The following is a 20,465-nucleotide window of genomic DNA, read 5'->3' as shown; positions in this document are numbered from 1 at the left end:
AGATGCTATAAAAATGGAACGGGAGAGGAGTATGAGGGAAGAAGGGGTGAAACGCGGGAACTTCCCGGTCTTGTCCGAATTCCTGTCAATCCTGGCTGCGGCCCTGCCTAGCTCCTCGCTGGGAAAAGCACCCAAGGGAGCAGCACGATGAAGGTACAGAAGATACGTTAACACAGTGACACCACAGCGAGGCAATTCAGGGCCGGCCTGCTCTCTCTCTTCCTATCCCATCGGGGCTTCACACGCAGTATTTCCAAAAGCAGGCTAGGGAGGCCAGGAGAGAAAGAGAGATGTTAGGAAACAGTCTTGCAGGTGCAAGCTCATGTAAAACTCGACTGGAGGTAGGCAGCCATCCTGCATTCTTGGCAGGGGGAATGGACTGAATGACATCTTAGATCTTGGCCTCCTCTAATTCATTGTATTCTTGGTTAATTTCCATGTCCTTCCTCACTGTCTCTCAGCCACACGAACAATTGCTCCTTGTTTTGCCCATACGGAGACACAGGAGAGCAGTGACCTTGGCAAAGGGGACACGTTTTCACTATCAGCTTGTGTAATGTGGGCTGACTCTCTCTGCAAAAAAAGGGGTTTCTGCAGAATTGAGAGCTGGGATGTACCAAATAACTCCAAATCCTCTCCTGACTGAAAAGAGAGGTCTGCTGCAAGGCTGCTTGAAGTTTCCAAATGGATTTTAGAAGCACTTAAAGGATCCCTGGAGTGGTTTCAGTTGCTAAAATTCCTTTATACATGAGGACCTTCAACAGAGCTATTCCTTACAGCCTGGACTCCACAGTTTCTTTATGAACCAACAAGCTCTTAAAAGCTTCTGATTTTCCACCAAAAGGGACCAAAATAGAACCATTTTAGGATGCTGCCAAAGCCCCTTAAACTATCAAAAGCAAATGGAAATGTGGACAGGCAGTGCTAGTCAGCTCAGGCTAGAAGGAGATCCTGCTGCTAGTCAACAAGGCTGATTAATTAGCAAGCAACGGCAAAGCCCGTAGATGCCCAGCTGGTGACAATGGATGGCTGAGCTCTGTTTGCCTTGGGGTTCTCAGCATATCTGCTATCGCCCCCGGGGGTGCAGAGAGAATGCCCTAAAGGGAGCAGGCGGGCAGGAGGGCTACAGGCAGATAGATCCCAGGGGCTCACAGAGGCGGCTCTAAAACCAAAACCCACCACGTTTGTCAGGGTGTGATGGCAGCAGGCCTGCCTCGGCGTAGGCCTCCTCAGAGCCTTCCCCAGCCAAAAGCTCCTCCTTTAACTTCTCCAGCTGTTTGGAACAAGCACAAGGTTAGATTAACCTCTCCTGACCCACCCCCAGCCCTTCTCCCGCGAGCCACCCACCCACCTATCACTGCATAGAGTACCACCGCCTTATTCCTCTTGCCGCTGTGGCTTTGATATCCTCCCCTCATTTTCCACGCTCGTCTCCCGTTCACTTTCCCTTCGGGCAGCAGTGACCCTGTGGCACTGGTTTCTCTGGGGCAGGGATTCCATGTTAAGGGCCGTTCTTTCCCTCTTCTAGAGGCGAGGGCTGTCCGCGGCAAGGAGACTCTGTGCTTCTGCTCTGGCAACATAGCTCTCAGGAAGCCAGATCCTAATATTCCAGATCTCTGGGAAAGGTCCCATCTGAATCAGGGCACTGTGCTGGGGCCCGTCTCTATCCCAGTCGCAGCTAGGTGTGATATAGTGACACATTGCAGAGGCAGGTTGGACTGAGAGTCAGGAGACCTGGGTTCTATTCCCAGATCTCCCATGACCTGCCATGTGATCATGGGTGAGTCACTTCCACTCCCTGTGCCTCAGTTTCCCCTCACATGCTTTCTCTCCTGACACAGGCTGGCTGGCCCTTTGAGGCAAGCTGAGCTCAGTCGTGCCCATGATTTAGCAGCTAAGCCTAACCAATGAACTTGAAACATAAGGGTGGATCTGTGATGGCAGCTGGTTGCAATTGACTTAATTAGCTGGGGAGGTGAAGCCAGGAGATTGCTAGTTAAAGCTGGGAACTCAGCAGAGGGAGGAAGACCCAGGAGGAAGGAAGAAGCAGGAGAGCCTGAGGAAGTCAGGCTGAGTTTCCCCATTGAGCAGAGTAGGTTCCTGTGGGGGGGATCCCTGAGATGTGGCCTAAAAGGAGCAGGGAGATCCTCAGAGGTAAGCTGCTGGCATGCCTGGTGAAGGGAAGCAGCGGGGCAGTCCTGCTGGGGAAGAAGGAAGAAAAGAGAAGTTCTGCAGGGTCAGGAGATGCAGAGAATTTCCGTGGCGCCCGAGGGGGCCAGAAGAGCTGCTAGTCTGGGCATTTGATTTGGACTTTAAGTTGGATGGCTCTTTTGTTACCCTGGAAGGAGAGTGAACTGTCATGTGACGTGGCCGGAGGGCTGAGGCCCAGAAAACAGAGAGGGAGAGGGGAGAAGACACCGGCTGGGACTAGCCATCACAGCCACCGAACTGGCCACCGAGGGGTAAGAGACCAAGCTCCCTGCACTGCCATGTTCCTAGAGGTGAGGGCGCCTGCTTACACCAGCCTTGTCTGCTTAGACCCTCCGCTCTCTGGTGCAGGGACTGTCGCTCACAGTGGGGTGGATCACCCAGCAAAATGGAGACATGCTCCTGGTGTAGGCCTCGAAGTGCTACTGCGACACAATCATCATAAAGGACCTGGGAAAATTCAGATTAGGAGAAGGACTTTGTGCTGTGGTCCTGTCTCTAATCTGAACCAGTCCCCCCACCCATAGCTCCTTGGTGTGATGGGATTAAACATGAGAAAGCAGCAGCTCCTGCCTCTGTGGCTAGTCCCTTCTACCTCTCCCCTGGGAAGGGTTTCCCTCTTCTGGGAACTTTTTTCCCAAGCGTGCCTTTCCAGATGCTGGCCCTTTAAATATGGCCGAGATGGGTCACTGTTGCAGCCTAAACAATGTTCTCTGCTAGCTTGCTCCCAATGCAAAGCTGATGGTGGACTCTCCATCACTGGCCTCTTTTCAATCACGATTGGATGTTTTGCTAAAATATCTGCTCTGGGAGTTACTTTGGGGAAGTCCTAGGGCCTGTACTATGCAAGCGGATCATAATGGTCCCTTCTGGCCTGGCAATTTATGAATGTATTTCTTCCATCAGGTGAGTATTTTAAACCCCTGCTGTGCTTTCCTCTTCCTCTTCCTGAGGAGACGGCCCGTTCTCATGCTGGGGCACTGAAATCGAGGAAAACAGGCCGGGGATCGCAACGTACCCACGAGTCCAGTCTGGGTATTATTGACACTCGAATGGCTTTTGTCCCATTTGCTCTGCATCAATGCATGCGCCTCTCACCTGTTCAAGTTCTTCAAATTTCTTTGCCAGCTCCAAGCCTGGAATAAGAACACAGGTAGTGTTAATATCTGTAATGCTTCCTGAAACCCCCATGAGAAGGAATTTCCTCATTCACCCTTTATAAGTGCAAGGCCTCTTTACCATTGCATTCCTACTTAGCCCTGAAAATATAGGTTAGTTGAAAACCCAACAGAAGAGTTGGCATTCCCTACAAGTTCTATAGGACTTTCCCTTAATGATAAATAAAAAAGGGGGCAGGTTGTCATGTTTGTTTTGTAACTTATAAAACATACCTAATGGGTACAAATATAACAGCTAAAATACGGTCATGTACTGGCCAGTGCCAACTCAGCAGCTCTCCATCACCTTGGATGGGCAAAAGCCAGAACAAATGGGCCTAGTCCCAGGCCCTGAAGGCCGGTAACTCAGGCTTTGTCAGATTAAAGCAACAGGGGAATTATGTGTCTGTGATTAAGTGACCAGAGCAGGAGAGAGCCAATGCAGTCTCCATTACGGTTATGCTGGAGAGCGTTGGTGCCTCCCAGCTCCCGTGTCTTTGATTATTGGCAATCACAGACCTTGCTGTGGCCGATCCACATCTAACCACCCTTCACTCAGGATCAATGTAAGTGTGAGGGGGTGTCCACCCCACACAGGCCCGGAAGGGGTTAAGGTGCCAAGGCAGAGCCAGGGAGCAGGGAGTTGATTGCATGCAGGTTCAGCTGGGCAGGAACACGCGGGGCCAATCAAGCCAGGAAGCTGGCAATAGACGGGCTGCTGCTGGGAAAGGGTCAGTCACTCCCTGGGAAGAGGGAGGAGTGTTTGAGCAAGGAGGGGAACCAGGAGTTGTTGGACGCAGGCCAGGAAAGGAGCAGTGAGGGCTGGGAGAGGAAAGCCCGGGACTACTGGGTGTAGGGCCCCTGGACTGGAATCCAGAGCAGTGGGTGAGCCCGGGTTCCCCTACCAGCCACTGGCATAGACCAGGCAGGGGGCAGTGAATGGGAAGACTGCCTGGGTCACTGTGGGAGGGGCAGAGAATTGAAGGACTGTACCCCACAAGGGGGACACTGAGTGCCCCGGCCGGAGGGCTGAGTCACAAAGAGGACGCTGCGGTGCCTGGAACAAGAGAAGAGCTGGAGACGTGGTGTGATGGCATGTGACCACGGAAGGGTCGTCGACCTTGAGAGCTAATCCCCAGAGTGACCAGGAGGAGGTGCCAGACAAGCCACGAGTGGTGCACCCCGGGACAGTAAGAAGCAATTAAGCGCCTTGGTGGAGCAACATAGCTAACACAATAGAAAACACTGCCCAAGGGGCGAGGCTACGTGCAAGGCCAGTCAGAAGCTGAGCTATGTGGGCAGAGGTGTTTCCCTGGGTGTTCAGGGCAAACACAGCAGCTGTGCGTGGGGCCTGTCTACAGAGCCTTTGCCGGTACAGCTCGGCCAGCAAAGCCCCCTACTGGAGATGCAGCTTAGGCCAGTGAAAGGAGTTCTGCGGGCCCAGCTACACCCCCTCCCCAAACGACATTAGATATGCTGCCAAAAGCACTCCCCTGTGGGTATAGCTACGCTGAGGGCTTTTCCCCACCCGTAGATGACCTGGCAATGTCAGCAGAACTTTGTAGTGCAGACCAACCCTGAGAGAAGCAGAAAAGTGGCCAGAAAGCCAGGAGACATCCAGAGAAGCACTGGTAACATGGCCTTGAGAGGAAGCCAAGAGACAGAGCTTCTTTTGGGCAGAGTGCGGGTTGGAAAGATGCATGGAACCGTGGGGCTGGAAACTATCTGTTGCTGTTTGTTCTTACTGCGTTCAGGGAAACAGGCCTTTGTACAGAAAATAGACAGGATTGCACCAAAGAAACGTCTGTTTCCACCATCAATTTCTTCCCCTAATGGAGACAACCTGCAAGACTCAGAATATTGGCTAACTGCTTGGGCCAAAAGGGGCAAGAAAAGACATAAAGCCAATACATTAGATCAGTCTCGATTTAAAAGACAGCATGGTCCAGTGGGAATTAAGAGAGCTGGCTTCTATTCCTGGCTGTGCCTCCTGTGACACCTTGGACAAATCCCTTTAAGGCTCTGTGACCCGCTTTTCACATCAGCGAAACAGAGACTGCAAAAGCACTCCGAGATCTAGGGATGAAAACTGCTGCCTAAGCGCTTACGATTGTTACTGCACGCCCATCCACATGTTGCGGCATTTCGGGCGTTTGCTTTGGCTCCGGTTCCCACAAGCCAGCGGGCTGGCCAAGGACTGCGGCATCCCGAAAATGAACAGCAGCTGACATTGGAACAGACGGTCTCGGGGGAGAACAAAAAAGGCTAATTTACTGATGACACTTTGCCTGGGTGGAAAGCCTCTGCCTATGCTTCCCTCGGAGATTAATTGTTGGCAGTTGCCCGGTATAAAATGAAGTCTGCCTCTAGGAGTAATAAATACACTGACCCATAACCCTGCTCATTTTTGAATGCATCCCATTTGTAAGCTGAATTCCTTCATTAGCAGAAGAACTTAATCGGTTTGCTTTGCAGGATCATTCAGCCATTCAGAACTACGTCTGCCTCACTGAGTTTAGCAGAGGTAAGGGTGGAGACCATTGCAGTCCTTGGGGCATTTTGTCCCTGCTTATCCCTGTGCTTTCCTGTTTTCATCTGAATTGTCACTGTGTAGAGAACACAGCACAGTCCTGCTCTGAAGACCTACGCTGCCGGTGAGAACCCATCCATTGACTTCAATGGGCTTTGGACGGGGCCCTCAGTGAGCAAATGTTATCTCATAAGTTTGAATGATGCTCCCTCCTTTTATGCCATGAGAAGTCTCACGATACCCTGCCGCATTCTGGGGTTGGGATCCTGCCGAAATCAACAGGAAGGCCTGGAGCCCTTAGAATTACGCTCTCTGGTTTTTGGTCACGTCAGATCTCACGGGTGGGATAATGCCCCACGTGATAGCTCAGTGCCTCCCGTCCCCACCAAACCAGAACTGCAAAGGGACGGATCAGCAAGAAAAATCCCATTGGCTGAACTTTTCCCAACTTTAACAATGTCAGGTTCTGATAGGCATTCCCCCTGGTTCTTAGCTCATCCAGAGAAACCTTACTAAGCGTGGACTCCGGCTGAGCCCGATCACCTCTTTGCTCTCTGTAAAGCAACTACCCTGGATATAAATGATGATCAACTATTTGTGTGAGCTCCCGGTGAAGATCTTGCCGAAGTTTTAACATTCCAGCCAGACCCTGAGCTGCATCCGAGGGCTGCTAGTTGCGGCATGGGGGAGGGGCTGTCAAAAGTGGCTTCCCTCCCCTCGACGCGGGGCTTGCTCTGAGCAGGACCAGTCTGCTGGCACAGGATAGAACTCTTTCTAGCAGCCAGGGATCGCTGGGGTGCAGGGACACTTCCGTCAGGCTTCCTGGTCACTAGCCATGCCACTTGTGCTTGCTACGGGGGCGTGGGGGGCTGTAGAAGCGTCTACGGCAATTCAGAGCCACCTGAGAATCCCCCTGTGCTGCAGGAGCCTCCGGGGGCCAGCTAAGATGGCTTCAGGTCAGACTTGCAATGGAAAAACAGCATCAAGTAACCCCAGTGTACCAGATGGTCTGATCCACTGCGTGTAGGTGCCAATCCTACAGGGTGCTGAGTAGGCTCCACTCCCATAGCAAGCCTTGGTAATTCGGGTGCTCAGCCCTGAAGGATCAGGCCCTTAGTATTCAAATAAATAAAGCTCCCTCCAGGGAGCTGGGAGATGGGATCGATGAGCGTGTCGCCCGCCCCCTCACTTACTGCTGTCCGCTGGTTGCCTCCAGCCAAGGTTTTGGTTAAGCAGCAGAGTCATCAGCGCGTCTTGGTGGTTGGTGTCTCCTCTCTCCAGAAACCCTGGGCTTTCTGCAGCACATAAAACACCTCTCTCAGGCTGGGATGCCGGGACGAATGGGTTCCCCAGCACAAGACAGGAGGGAAAGAAATCGCTGCTGCATAATGGCAGGTTGGGAGGGATGGGGGGCAGGGAGAGGGAGATGTACTGGGGGGGGTGTCTCCCATGGGTGGGTGGGGGTTGCAATCCTCACCCCCAACCCCAGCAGAGCTGCTTCATGGCTGCTACTGCTTCTAACAGGTCCTGGTCAACGTGGTCCCTCCCTGTTACGCGGAGGGGAGTCAGACAGTGGCATTGCCCAGTCCGTCACCACTCACTGGGGACTCCCTCCCCCCTGGCCCCCCCAGCTGCCCCCCCAGAATCGCACTGGAGCTGGGGAGGAGCTGGGACTCCATCCAGCCTGTCTCCCTGAGACCAATACGGGGGTGATCCCTGGCGCACACTTACTGGAGTTCCCTCCAGCCTAGACGTAAGAGCCCCACCTCTGTGCTTGAGATACACACAGCACAGGTGACAAAAAGCCTTTGTGTTCGCCCAGTCTAGGGCCAGCCACAGGGCAGCCTGGCCTCAGAGCTACTCCTGGCCGCCCATGGGGTCAGGGACTGTTCCAGGTGCCAGGCAGGGCCAGCCGGTATGGATGTCCAAGACATACCTTCATTTTCCTCGGAAAGCCTCCTGGGCTGACTCTAGGCCACGGGGGGATTCCCTGTGCACAAGGGGAATCCTCCCAGAGCCTGTTAAATCAACTGCCTGCTGCCAGAAAGGGGACAAGGCCCTCTGTGAAACCCCCAGGCAGAGCGTTCTCTGTATTGCTCCCTTAGCGAGGGTGGGGAGTCGCTGCTCCCTGGAAAGATTCTCTCCAAACCCCACAGATCCACCAATATCTGATCACTGGACAGTCACCATAGACCAGGGCCGTATGCACCGAGACCCTGTAGTACTGCAGAGACCAGGACCTCCCAGCGCAGCCCAGCCGGTCTCGTTTATAGCCTGAAGCGAGGGGTCGGGCGCACAGTCAGCGTTAACTTTTGTGAGGCAAGCAGTGGGGACAATGCATGGAGCGTGCCCAGGCTCCAAACCCATTTCAGATCCCAAAGCTATGGAGGGGCTCATGTAGAGACCATAGACAGGCAAAAATGGTGCCAGAGGAACAGCACTCTTCTCTTCCTGATCCTCCAGGCTCCCGTTCCCTCCGCACATGGAGATGAGGGGCAATCATTTTACCAAAGTGGCTTCACCCTTATCTAACCGTGATGGTCTTAAAGCAAAACATACACACAGGGGCCAACCCATTATTATTATAGCTGATGTCATGGAGCCTAGTGGAGGCTTAGGAGGTGTGGGACATCTGTTTAGATACAGCTGCATAAATCTGGGGGAGCTGAGGAGCTGTGCCTACTCTGATGATCATAAATGCTGGCCAAATTCGTCCCTGGCATGGTACCTTGACCGGTGTCACTGGGCCTGATCCTCATCTCAGTTGCAAGCTGGAATTAACCCCCTGAAATTTAGCGGAGTCACAAGGGGGATGTGTTTATCATGGTGAGTTTAAAGAGGATTTGGGTTATGATGATTTTGAGGCATGTTGGAGTTTGCTTTAGAAAAAAAAATACAGATGCACAATCAAAATAAAAGGCATTATTACAAAACCAACCAGGCAGTAGAGGAGGAAAAATCAATTTAAAAGCAATGTTATTTTCCAGCTGGTATTTGGCTGCTCGTTTCCCCCTCACAGGCTCTGTAACAAAGAAGATGAATGACACCATTTCCCTGCAGAATAAGTGCAAGCCAAGACGCACTTAAGTTACTAAAAGAAGAACAGGTGAAAAAGAAGCCACCTTGGCTAAAATGTCTAGTGCTGACACCTAGGACCTGGCAGATCTTGTACGTTCTGTGTCAGGACCATCACTGGGTAATGCCAGGGCATTTTTTTCCCTAAGAGATTTTCTTTATGAATAGCAAGAGACATTCTCATCAGATGCATCCCTTCCGATCTGACACTATCACTGTTCAATGTGATGTATTATACAGCCAGAAACGGACACAGGGATGGTTATAGGTCACACGAATAGAATGAGGCCTCTCAGTCGCTCACATGTGTAGTAGAGTGAGGTAGTAATGGGTTACCTTATGTCCTTCCCAAGTGAAAATCAATGCTGTAGGGTTGTGTCAAGCAGAAAGGAAAATCCCCCAACCAACCAACCAGCAGAGATAAGTACCTACCTGCGTCATCTAGGCTGAGTTTCAGCTTACCTTGTAGTGCAAGAGGTTTTCCATGTGCAGACGGTATCGACAGCATTATGGAGAAAACAGTTAGGACCCCAAGGCAGTGCTGGACCGAACAGATTTTGTCCATGTTCCCGCCACCCAAAAGAACTCTTCCTTCACGCTCGATGGAGGACTTCAGTGCAACCCGGCTCCAGAGGAGCTCACTTTTAAAAGCCAGTGAATGTGCAAGGATTACAAATGGTCTTTGGAGGAGGGGGAGAAAAAAAATCTTCTGAAATATAATTCAACCTGTCAATATGATTCACTCCTTGGATAATGGACAGATCAACCCAGGAACAGACGTCATAAGGAACACGGTCAATATGTCTCTTATCTGACCAATCCAATGAATGTTCCCTCTCACACACACACACGCGCGCATCCATATACAGGTTCTGTGACTCTATTACAGAAATGTATTCCGTGAGCTGGCTCGAAGGGAGCTTTGCAATTTATTATTGTACTCTCCCGCGCCTGTGCTAATTAACCTGAGATGTAGAAAGTGCCAGAATGGTGGAGGGGAAGACAGGGCTGTTCATTTAATTTAACTGATTGCTGGCACTCAGGTGCATTGCTCCATCACAATAACTTTGTTGAGCATTGGCTTTATCATCAACTGGCAAAATGCTGCATTTGATTGCAGGGTAGAGTTTAGGCTGGGGGTAACATTTGACATCAGATATGAAATTCAACAAAGAGGAGCCAGATCCCTTCAGTTTTGTCCATTCGGGAGAAGGAAGGGTGTTTGGATGATCCATTTTGTTGGGCAAATGCCTATATTCTATTAAGATAAAATGTGGTATGATGCACTGTGCAACCTTTCAGTGTCTGTTTTAGGGGTCTGGCTCCATCTTGTTTGGCTTGTATGTATTGCCTTCCAAGCTCTCTCAGTGACCTGTTAGTAATTTTCTACTACAACTTTATGATACCAAGAAAGATGCTGCAAGAACAACCGTCCCGGTAAAACTCTGTTCTCAGCCCCTGTTACGTCCGCCGAGCGACGCTGCAAAGATGAGCTGCAGAACTGAGTCACTCTCAGCCTGCACTCGCAACAAGCTGATGTGGACGCACGGTGCCACTGACTCACCTGATCTTCTTGGCTGCCGCACACTGTCCCGAATTGCCCATCTCACTCCGCCTCATGCTGCCTGCAATTAGCATTCACTGGAAGGCAATATTGACTTGGAGTTGGGATTTCTGGGTTTTGTTTCCCAGCTCTGCCAACGACTTGTTGCGTGACCTTGAACAAGTCACTTGTGATGCCCCAGCTTACCCAGCTATACAACGAGGACTAAACAAATTAATGCTGGTGAAGCCCTTTGAGATCTTTAAGTGCAAGGTGCTATTTAAGTGCAGAAAATGACAGCGGTTGCTCATGAGAATGAGTGACAAATAGAACTGGCTTCTGCTAGACATATAGGCCTGACCCCACAAGATGCTCTTTTGCAAGGTGCCAGTGGGCCTCAGCTCCCACTGAAGTCAATGGAAGTTGCATTGACAATGTTCAATGCGTCCTTGCAGAATTGGGACAATAGCACACGAAGGTCGTGTAGTGCACATTTCCCTCTTGATCTTGATGTGCTGCACCCCTGCTTGCTATACCACTGCCCAGGCTCACCTGAGCAGACGTGGGCAATCGTGCTGGATTGCACTGAAGTTCTGTGATGGGAAGGGCATGACTATAGCTGGGATGACAGCATCTTTATTTTCAGCTGTGTCCTGTCCCAATGCAATCGGTCTTCAAGGGCATGTGCAAACCATTATCCTCTAGCCAAATGAGGTGCAACACGGAGGGGAACGATAGCTCAGTGGTTTGAGCATTGGCCTGCTAAACCCAGGGTTGTGAGTTCAGCCCTTGAGGGGACCATTTAGGGATCTGGGGCAAAAATTGGGGATTGGTCTGGGGGTTGGACTAGATGACCTCCTGAGGTCCCTTCCAACCCTATGATTCTCTGGCTTTGACAGGACTATAAAGCTAGAGGGAAAATAAATCTGTCTTTTGGGGTGCTGACAGAAGGTAGTGACTAGGCTGATTCCCAGGACCAGAGAAGCTGAAAGTTATCCTGCAACTCAATTATGATATGAGTGTGTTTAGCATCTCATTAACTGGCCACCCGGAGGCCTAGATTTCAAACAAGGACAATGTCAGTTACAGCTGGTTGAATTTATTTTATTTTATTTTGGTCAAAAAGTAATGTAAATGAAAATGACTTCTAGTCAAAATGGAGATACTTCATTTTTGATTAAATTTTCTGAGTTTGTTTAAATGAAAATTACCAAAAGCTGAAAAAAATGTAGGTTTTCAATTTGGAGTTTTCAATAACAAACAAACAAAGAAAAACAACCTGCACAAACCTGAAACATTCCTGCAAGAAAATTTTTCAAAACTTCCTGCAAAATATTGGTATTTTCCCACTAGCTCTAATTCTGATCTTTCAGAGACCAAACAAACCAGGACTTCCTCCATCATCAGAAGTTAGTGCATCAGCTGAGTGTGATACCTGGGGGACTAACTTGAAGGGGAAAGGAGTCCAGGAGAGCTGGCTGTATTTCAAGGAATCCCTGTTGAGGTTACAGGGACAAACCATCCCAATGAGTCGAAAGAATAGTAAATATGGCAGGCGACCAGCTTGGCTTAACGGTGAAATCCTAGCGGATCTTAAACATAAAAAAGAAGCTTACAAGAAGTGGAAGGTTGGACATATGACCAGGGAAGAGTATAAAAATATTGCTCGGGCATGTAGGAATGAAATCAGGAGGGCCAAATCGCACCTGGAGCTGCAGCTAGCGAGAGATGTCAAGAGTAACAAGAAGGGTTTCTTCAGGTATGTTGGCAACAAGAAGAAAGCCGAGGAAAGTGTGGGCCCCTTACTGAATGAGGGAGGCAACCTAGTGACAGAGGATGTGGAAAAAGCTAATGTACTCAATGCTTTTTTTGCCTCTGTTTTCACTAACAAGGTCAGCTCCCAGACTGCTACGCTGGGCATCACAAAATGGGGAAGAGATGGCCAGCCCTCTGTGGAGATAGAGGTGGTTAGGGACTATTTAGAAAAGCTGGACGTGCACAAGTCCATGGGGCCGGACGAGTTGCATCCGAGAGTGCTGAAGGAATTGGCGGCTGTGATTGCAGAGCCATTGGCCATTATCTTTGAAAACTCGTGGCGAACCGGGGAAGTCCCGGATGACTGGAAAAAGGCTAATGTAGTGCCAATCTTTAAAAAAGGGAAGAAGGAGGATCCTGGGAACTACAGGCCAGTCAGCCTCACCTCAGTCCCTGGAAAAATCATGGAGCAGGTCCTCAAAGAATCAATCTTGAAGTACTTGCATGAGAGGAAAGTGATCAGGAACAGCCAGCATGGATTCACCAAGGGAAGGTCATGCCTGACTAATCTAATCGTCTTTTATCATGAGATTACTGGTTCTGTGGATGAAGGGAAAGCAGTGGATGTATTGTTTCTTGACTTTAGCAAAGCTTTTGACACGGTCTCCCACAGTATTCTTGTCAGCAAGTTAAGGAAGTATGGGCTGGATGAATGCACTATAGGGTGGGTAGAAAGCTGGTTAGATTGTCGGGCTCAACGGGTAGTGATCAATGGCTCCATGTCTAGTTGGCAGCCGGTGTCAAGTGGAGTGCCCCAGGGGTCAGTCCTGGGGCCGGTTTTGTTCAATATCTTCATAAATGATCTGGAGGATGGTGTGGATTGCACTCTCAGCAAATTTGCGGACGATACTAAACTGGGAGGAGTGGTAGATACGCTGGAGGGGAGGGATAGGATACAGAAGGACCTAGACAAATTGGAGGATTGGGCCAAAAGAAATCTGATGAGGTTCAATAAGGATAAGTGCAGGGTCCTGCACTTAGGACGGAAGAATCCAATGCACCGCTACAGACTAGGGACCGAATGGCTAGGCAGCAGTTCTGCGGAAAAGGACCTAGGGGTGACAGTGGACGAGAAGCTGGATATGAGTCAGCAGTGTGCCCTTGTTGCCAAGAAGGCCAATGGCATTTTGGGATGTATAAGTAGGGGCATAGCGAGCAGATCGAGGGACGTGATCGTCCCCCTCTATTCGACATTGGTGAGGCCTCATCTGGAGTACTGTGTCCAGTTTTGGGCCCCACACTACAAGAAGGATGTGGATAAATTGGAGAGAGTCCAGCGAAGGGCAACAAAAATGATTAGGGGTCTGGAACACATGACTTATGAGGAGAGGCTGAGGGAGCTGGGATTGTTTAGCCTGCAGAAGAGAAGAATGAGGGGGGATTTGATAGCTGCTTTCAACTACCTGAAAGGGGGTTCCAAAGAGGATGGCTCTAGACTGTTCTCAATGGTAGCAGATGACAGAACGAGGAGTAATGGCCTCAAGTTGCAGTGGGGGAGGTTTAGATTGGATATTAGGAAAAACTTTTTCACTAAGAGGGTGGTGAAACACTGGAATGCGTTGCCTAGGGAGGTGGTGGAATCTCCTTCCTTGGAAGTTTTTAAGGTCAGGCTTGACAAAGCCCTGGCTGGGATGATTTAACTGGGAATTGGTCCTGCTTCGAGCAGGGGGTTGGACTAGATGACCTTCAGGGGTCCCTTCCAACCCTGATATTCTATGATTCTATGATTCTATGATCTATCCCCTCACTGCCTCTGAAGCTATTATTCCATTCAGACATGAGAAATCCCACATTATCCTGGGAGCACGTCCCCTGATAACACACAAGTTAGCATATGTCACCAGTTTGCCTAAGATCAGTTTAATATATAACAAGTGATTCTCAGGCTGAAATAGTACCACCTTAAGCAGGAACTCACTGTGGATGTTACAACCTTATCAATTATAGTTCAGACTCAAACCACCCTTTTAGAGGGAAGGGTCAGCTACAGAAACACTTGCGGCAACTGGTTTCCTGGCCCCCTCTCAGCTTGTCTCCAGACCTGGGGTAGAACTGAGTCTTGTATTGATATCAATGGTGGCTGCTGCTCTCCTGGTGATAGGTCTGAGTAAGGTGTCTCTGCTGAATCCATTTGTCAGCAGCCCTTGGTACCAATGAGGCTTTGCTGACGTTTTGTAGTATCTTGTAGAAGGATGCTGGAAAAACTCCTCGCTGGGGTTTGCTCTTTCATTGCAGAGAATTCCAGGGAGGTAGCACTGGGCTGCTACGACTGTTTAGTTGCCCAAAGTGTCCTCGCATCTATGGTGCCACCTCTCCAACATTGGGCATGAGGGGTCTGGTGCTGCAGTGTGATCACGGTACGGAGCATGATCATTCTGCCGGGCTCGGATCCTACAATGTCAGGTGTCTGGCCAAATGAAGGACCTGGGTGAAGGTGAATGGGCAGCCAGATATGATGAGACAGATATGAGACTGGCTGGTACAGAATGAGGAGGTATCTAGAGGAGTGGGAGGGATCTGTACGTGCCAGCCTGTTACCAAAGGTCCTATTGGGTTCATTGCTGCTGTGGGATTATGGGATGGCAGTGATTGGCCTTAATGAGAGGTTTCCCTGAATGAGGGCTGAATAAAAGGGACTCTGTGTTTGGCTCATTCATCCAGCTGGGAGAAGCTTTGTCAAGTTGCAAAATGTTGACAAAAAAATGTCATTGACATTTCAATTAAATGGAAACAAATTTGGATGAAATATTTGCGATATTTTTCTTGTTTTCAAAATCAGCTTCAGTCGTCAATAATGTCTTGCACGTCATCTGTTGAAGGACTGCCTCCTGTACTTGCAGGCAGCTGGCGCCTAACATAAGAGTTCGCCAACTTTAATCTTCATGGTCCTAATCTGTCATGGCCACTTCTCATGGGCACAAGCTTGTGAAGCTGTTGCTAGCACAGCATAATGTATCTGGGGTCAAAAGGGAAATGAACAACAATGGACAAAACCCACCAGTCCATATTGTTGGGAATATGCAGACCAGGGGCAAGCTGGCTGGATGCCACTAACTTCAGAGGAGCTGCTTCAACATGCACCAGCTCTGTGTATGGACAGAGGAGGTTAAGCTCCTCAGTGTAATCCCACCTCCATGTCTTTATGCGTTCGGCTCGTCTCTCTCCGCCCCTTGTGCAGACCCTCTTGGTTCTTGTGTGATAAACCATTCAGTCATGATAAGTGCCATCAATGGAGCTTTGCCATTATCTTCAGCGGAGCCAGAATTTCACCCAGTAGCTACCGGCTGCAGGATCGAGTCTCCAAGTAGCCTAACCTCGGATTCATCCCAAAGCAGCATTCGCACCTTTGGGACAAGCATCAGTCAAAGAGAATTCAACACATTCCTCAGATAACTGCTAAGACATGCCACCAGCCTTGGACTGATGAGAGGGAGAGAACGTGGAGGGGCCGCTTCACACAGCAGAGGTGGGGTTTGGAGAGAGAAATCCTGTCTTCACTGGCACTCGGGAGGCTCTGAAACGCTTCAAAGCTCCGCGTGGGTTCCAGGTGAGCCGGAGCGGCGTGGGCTGGGCTTGCTCCGGCTCCTGTGTTCTCCACTGAGCCGCCGCACGCTGGATCCTGGTGAAAACACCCTGCTGAATGCGCACCTCCCGAAAGAGTCTTCCCGTCCGGGACATGTCATCGCTGCGTCCCCCAGGCCATAGCTAATGACAGTGGTCGGCTGGCGTCACTGGCCAGGGGAGAAGGACACTTCAGAGAGACATTGGCCTCATGCCCACAGTTCCTCGGTTCATAGAGGCGGGGGTGGGGGTATGGGGAACGTTGCCCCGGAGCAGGGCCACTGTCAGCTTCGCTCATTCTTTCCACTGGACAGGGTCATGCATGTAGCTTTCTCCTCCCGTAGGGCCAGACTGCCCCCTCTGGACCCCAGTACTCCTCCTTCTCCCCGCTCACCCGGTCAGGTCCTTCCTCCCCCCACTCACTCCAGTGCACCTTCCCCTTCCCCCCGGACTCCTCTTCCCACGTGCCTCGCTCCATTCAGGCGTCTCCCCCAGTCCTCCTTTCCCAACTCCCTTTCCTCCAGACGGGTTCCCTCCCCCCTGCTTGGCCTGGCTCCTCCCACCATGCCAGGACTTTGCCCTCTCCCTGCCCAGGCTGCCTCCCCACCCCACCCCGCCCAGCCCCACATCCTCACCCGTAGCTATCCGGTCAGAGTCAAAGGGGAAACAATGGAAAATCCCCTTCCCCCTCCCAGCTGGACACAAGTGGCTCCTCCTTTCACACACATTCACCCCCCCGCAGGCACGGTGTCCCCCGCCCCGTGGAAGGGGGCGAGTCTCTGAGTGAGGGAATGAATGGACCATGCCTGTAGAACACCCCTCCACACACACACGCTCCCTCCTGGGAGCAGCCCTCAGTGGGGCAGGAGCTGTAGTTATTAGAAAATTAGACTTTCTGTTCTCCGGGGGCCGGTTAAAGCCAGTCAATATTTATGAAGCTTTTAATCTGACTGATGCAATTTGTTCCTCCACTACGTGCTTGTTGCTCAGCCCAAAATGACTATAAAATTAGACACTCTGGGTTAACTGTCTCCTGGCAAGCTCTGCTAAGAGAGGTGGAGGGGAGGGGTCCAGGCTGCCCACACGCTGTGGGTCTTGTTCACCGAGGTAACTAACACCAACTAACACTGAGGGAAGGACCTGCCGGCTCCGCACAGGGGTGAGGCATACTGGAGAGGAGCAATGCCTAGTGGTTAGCACAAAGGAGTGGGACTGAGAGGAGCTGGGTTCTCATCCTTGCTTTCTCCCTGACTTGCTGTGCGTTCTTGGGCAAGCTACTTAACGTCTGCCTCTGCTTATAATGGTCATAGTGATGCACACCTATGCCCTGGAGGGTAATTACCGTTGATTAAGTGCTTTTAGATCCTCAGCTGCGGGAGACAATACAATGATACAAACGCACTGGAATTTCAAGAAGGCCACCCTGGTTACAGGCAGAGCAGCTGTGCCAGCTACCCCATCAACGTCCTGACCTGGAGGCATCTCCTCTATGGGGCAGAAGGGGCATGGGCATCTCTATTGAGACTGACAACAGGGAGACAGGTGTGCCGCTCCCTCCCACTATGACCTAGGCGGTAACACCCCCACCCCAGCCCATTTCACAGGGCGCTGAACACAGCATTCCCCAGTCATGACTCAGAATGACCAACGTGGGGTCTAGGTAGCACTTCCATGAACCCCATCACGGGGCTCTGAAAAGGGGCCATCTTCTGCTCTCGTTTACACCAGTGTAAATCTGGATTGATTCTGCTAAAGTCAGTGAAACTATTTCCTACTGTCAGGCTGATACCCACTTGGATCAATCTCCGTTGTGACAAGACTCCTATCCGCCCTGGGCCCAACCCCAGTCCGTGGAGCAGCTGCCGTATCCGACCTCTGAACACAGCCGATTATACCAGCAGGATGCCATGGAAGTCACGGGAGTGACACCAGATGTAACAAACGTGCATGCTGCTGGCACCAGAGACAGCATCACTACAAATCAGACCCCAGGAACATCCCCGCCACAAACGTAGGCACCAGCCGCTTGAGCAATGGGCGATCTCCCCTAAGCGATGGTAGCTGTAGGCCTCATCATCCTTTCTGTGGGCCAGCCCCCATGGGGCAGCGTCACCCGCTCTGCCATGCATATGAAGCCAGTAGGTCACACAGTGCTAAACCCAGCCCTGGATCTTCCAAGGAGTTTTCCATAGGGCAAGCTAAAAGGGAGGCCAAGGGAAATAAAGGCATTTTAGGATCCTCATGGGCTTTCCAGCCCTCAGGATGTTGCTGGTTTCAGAGCACAGTGTCCTCCTAAAGGCACCCTTTAGTTTTAAATCCTTTTCATCTAAAAATGCATGCCTCTCACTCTCTCTCGCTCTCCCACTCCTATTCCTCTCCCCACCCATCGCTCTGACCGTCGGGATTATTGAGAGTTTTTAGCTGATTGGCTGAACATTATAGCATCAGCGTCTGCTCCGAATGGACACTGAATAAACCGATTCTGGAGGCAAATCTGGGTCGCTCCCCTGTGTAAACGCTGCACGCTGCTTTCCCACTGTGCCCTCTGCACTTCAGCTCCGTCAGCCCTTGGTGCTTCGTGTCGTCTGACAACGCTCTTCTGTTTGGGCTTTTATGCCACAGCTATCGGGCATCCAAGCACCCCTCCCTTTGGCCCGTTCGCCGTGGGGAAGCTGTGTCTGTATCCCACGGCAGGGTCGAGGTTTCCAGACTGCCCAACGTGATTTCTACTCCCCAGGTGTCGGGGCCAGCCCGGGGCAGGGAGGGCAACAGAGGGGTTCAGGACCTCAATGCCTTCACAGACCCTGCAGCCTGTTGATGGTAATAGATATTTGTGTCCCTTAAAAGTGTGCCTGGCCCACGTTATATCTGGGGGGCGCTACCTCTAACTCCGTCCTGGAGCTCAAAGGATCGTCAGCCTCAGCCTTCAACCTCAAGGCCACAGCTACAGCATCACAAACCCTGCTGCCTGAGCTCCCCCATCCCCGGCTCTGAACAGATACTGCAGCAGGGGCTGCCAGTCAGCCCTCCACTTTGTGAGGGGAGGTTTCTCTCCCCAGTCAGCCTCACGCTGGAATCCCCCGCACATTGGGGACAGGATTTGGGCCTCCCCTGGGACCTGGAAAGTGCCCCGCAGCATTCAGGTTCTCAGCCCAACCTGCTCTCCGGCTTGAATATCTTTGTTGATCGGAGACGGGCCAGGCTGAACGAGCAGAAAAGAAAGGGCTGCAGGTGAAATGCAAACCTGAGTGAAAAGTCTCAGGCTGTATGACTGGGTTCCACTTGATCATTAATGACAATAGCCGTGAACAGAGAGAGGCCCAAACCAAAACCCGGATCTAAGCATCCTGAACTTTGGAAATGTGGATCTGGATCCAATGCCGAATGTGACAAAGGGCCACCGCTTCCCTCATGGGATCAACGGGTCTCCTAGCTGGAGCTGGGTCTGTATTCTGAACTCACCGGTCCACTGACATAGCACTTCTCAAGCTGAATTCACAGCACTTTACAAACTGGTATAGGTGGCGTGGGTGTCAAGGATGGGCCTTTTCCTGTTCCCATGAAAAAACACCACATTTGAGAAAGTTGACTGAAAAAGCCTCCAGAAACATCTCAGTTCACCCATGCTCAGTCGAGACTTCCTAGAATGGGGCAACTGAATTCTCCACGATTTCGTACACTGAACATGGTCCAGCCCAGGGCTGCAGGAGCTGAGCAGAAGCTGCAATTGTTCCTCCCCTGTGCTGTGGGTCATTCTGGTGCTAAGGCACCAGAACTGAGAGCAGGGAGACTGTCTCTCCTGTGCCCTCAAGGCTCCCTTTGAGGGGGAAGCATGGCTGGACTGCAGTGGGAACAAGAGCTAGACCTGTATGGGGGGGCTGGGGGAGAAGGAGTAGATTCAGTCTAGGAGCCTGGGAGAGGAGACTGGGCCTGGCTGAGCAATCAGCCCGGAGGGGAGACCGGGGTGAGGAACCTGAGGAGGGAGACTGGGAGTCAGGGTGGGGAGAATACTGACTCTCTCGTGGGGATCCTGGAGGGAGACACTGGGACTAGTGGAGCAAGCAGCCTGGTCCTGGGTGGAGGAGGACTGGGAGGAAGAGCTGTGATTGAGGGAAGAGAGAGGACTGGGACAGGAACAAACTAGAAGGGCCAGGGCCCGGAGTCAGGGGTAGGAAGATGTGTTCCTCGTTTTCTGAGTGCCTGACTTCAGATCCTGGGTTCTGATGTGCAGAAGTGCTGAGCGCTCACAGCTGCACGTGAAGTCAATGGGAGCTGGGAGCTGTGCTTTGGAGTGCTAGATCAAGGTGAGTACTCTGAAAAATCAGGCCCTAATCTCACATTAGTCACCCAAAATTAGTGGACATGCTTGACCTTTATCTCTTTGAGCCTCAGTTCTGCCCTGGAAAGTGGGGCTAATCACACCCATTTATCTCACAGGGCTGTTGTGAGATAATTAACTAACGATTGTGGAGCATTCAGCTCCTATAGCAGTGAGCACCATAGAAAAGCCAAATTAGTCGTTCTGTATGTAGAACAGGGTTTGAAGAGTGAGCAGTAAATAAGGCCTCGGTTCATA

The 20,465-nt window shown here is 51.2% G+C and overlaps 1 protein-coding gene across 1 annotated transcript; it reads right to left on the bottom strand.

Moving 5' to 3' along the window:
* Window positions 1-238: 238 nt before the first annotated feature.
* On the bottom strand, window positions 239-9,535 carry UTS2B (urotensin 2B). Its single transcript, XM_077826044.1, has 5 exons — window positions 9,433-9,535; window positions 7,089-7,190; window positions 3,307-3,344; window positions 1,180-1,273; window positions 239-264 (listed from the first exon to the last, which is right to left on the bottom strand). The coding sequence occupies exons 1-5, from the start codon at window positions 9,533-9,535 to the stop codon at window positions 239-241; spliced, it is 363 nt and encodes a 120-aa protein (XP_077682170.1).
* Window positions 9,536-20,465: the final 10,930 nt, after the last annotated feature.

The sequence above is a fragment of the Eretmochelys imbricata genome, chromosome 9, assembly GCF_965152235.1.
Source record: "Eretmochelys imbricata isolate rEreImb1 chromosome 9, rEreImb1.hap1, whole genome shotgun sequence".
NCBI classification, from domain to species: Eukaryota; Metazoa; Chordata; order Testudines; family Cheloniidae; genus Eretmochelys; species Eretmochelys imbricata.
This window is presented reverse-complemented; position numbering and strand designations above follow the sequence as displayed.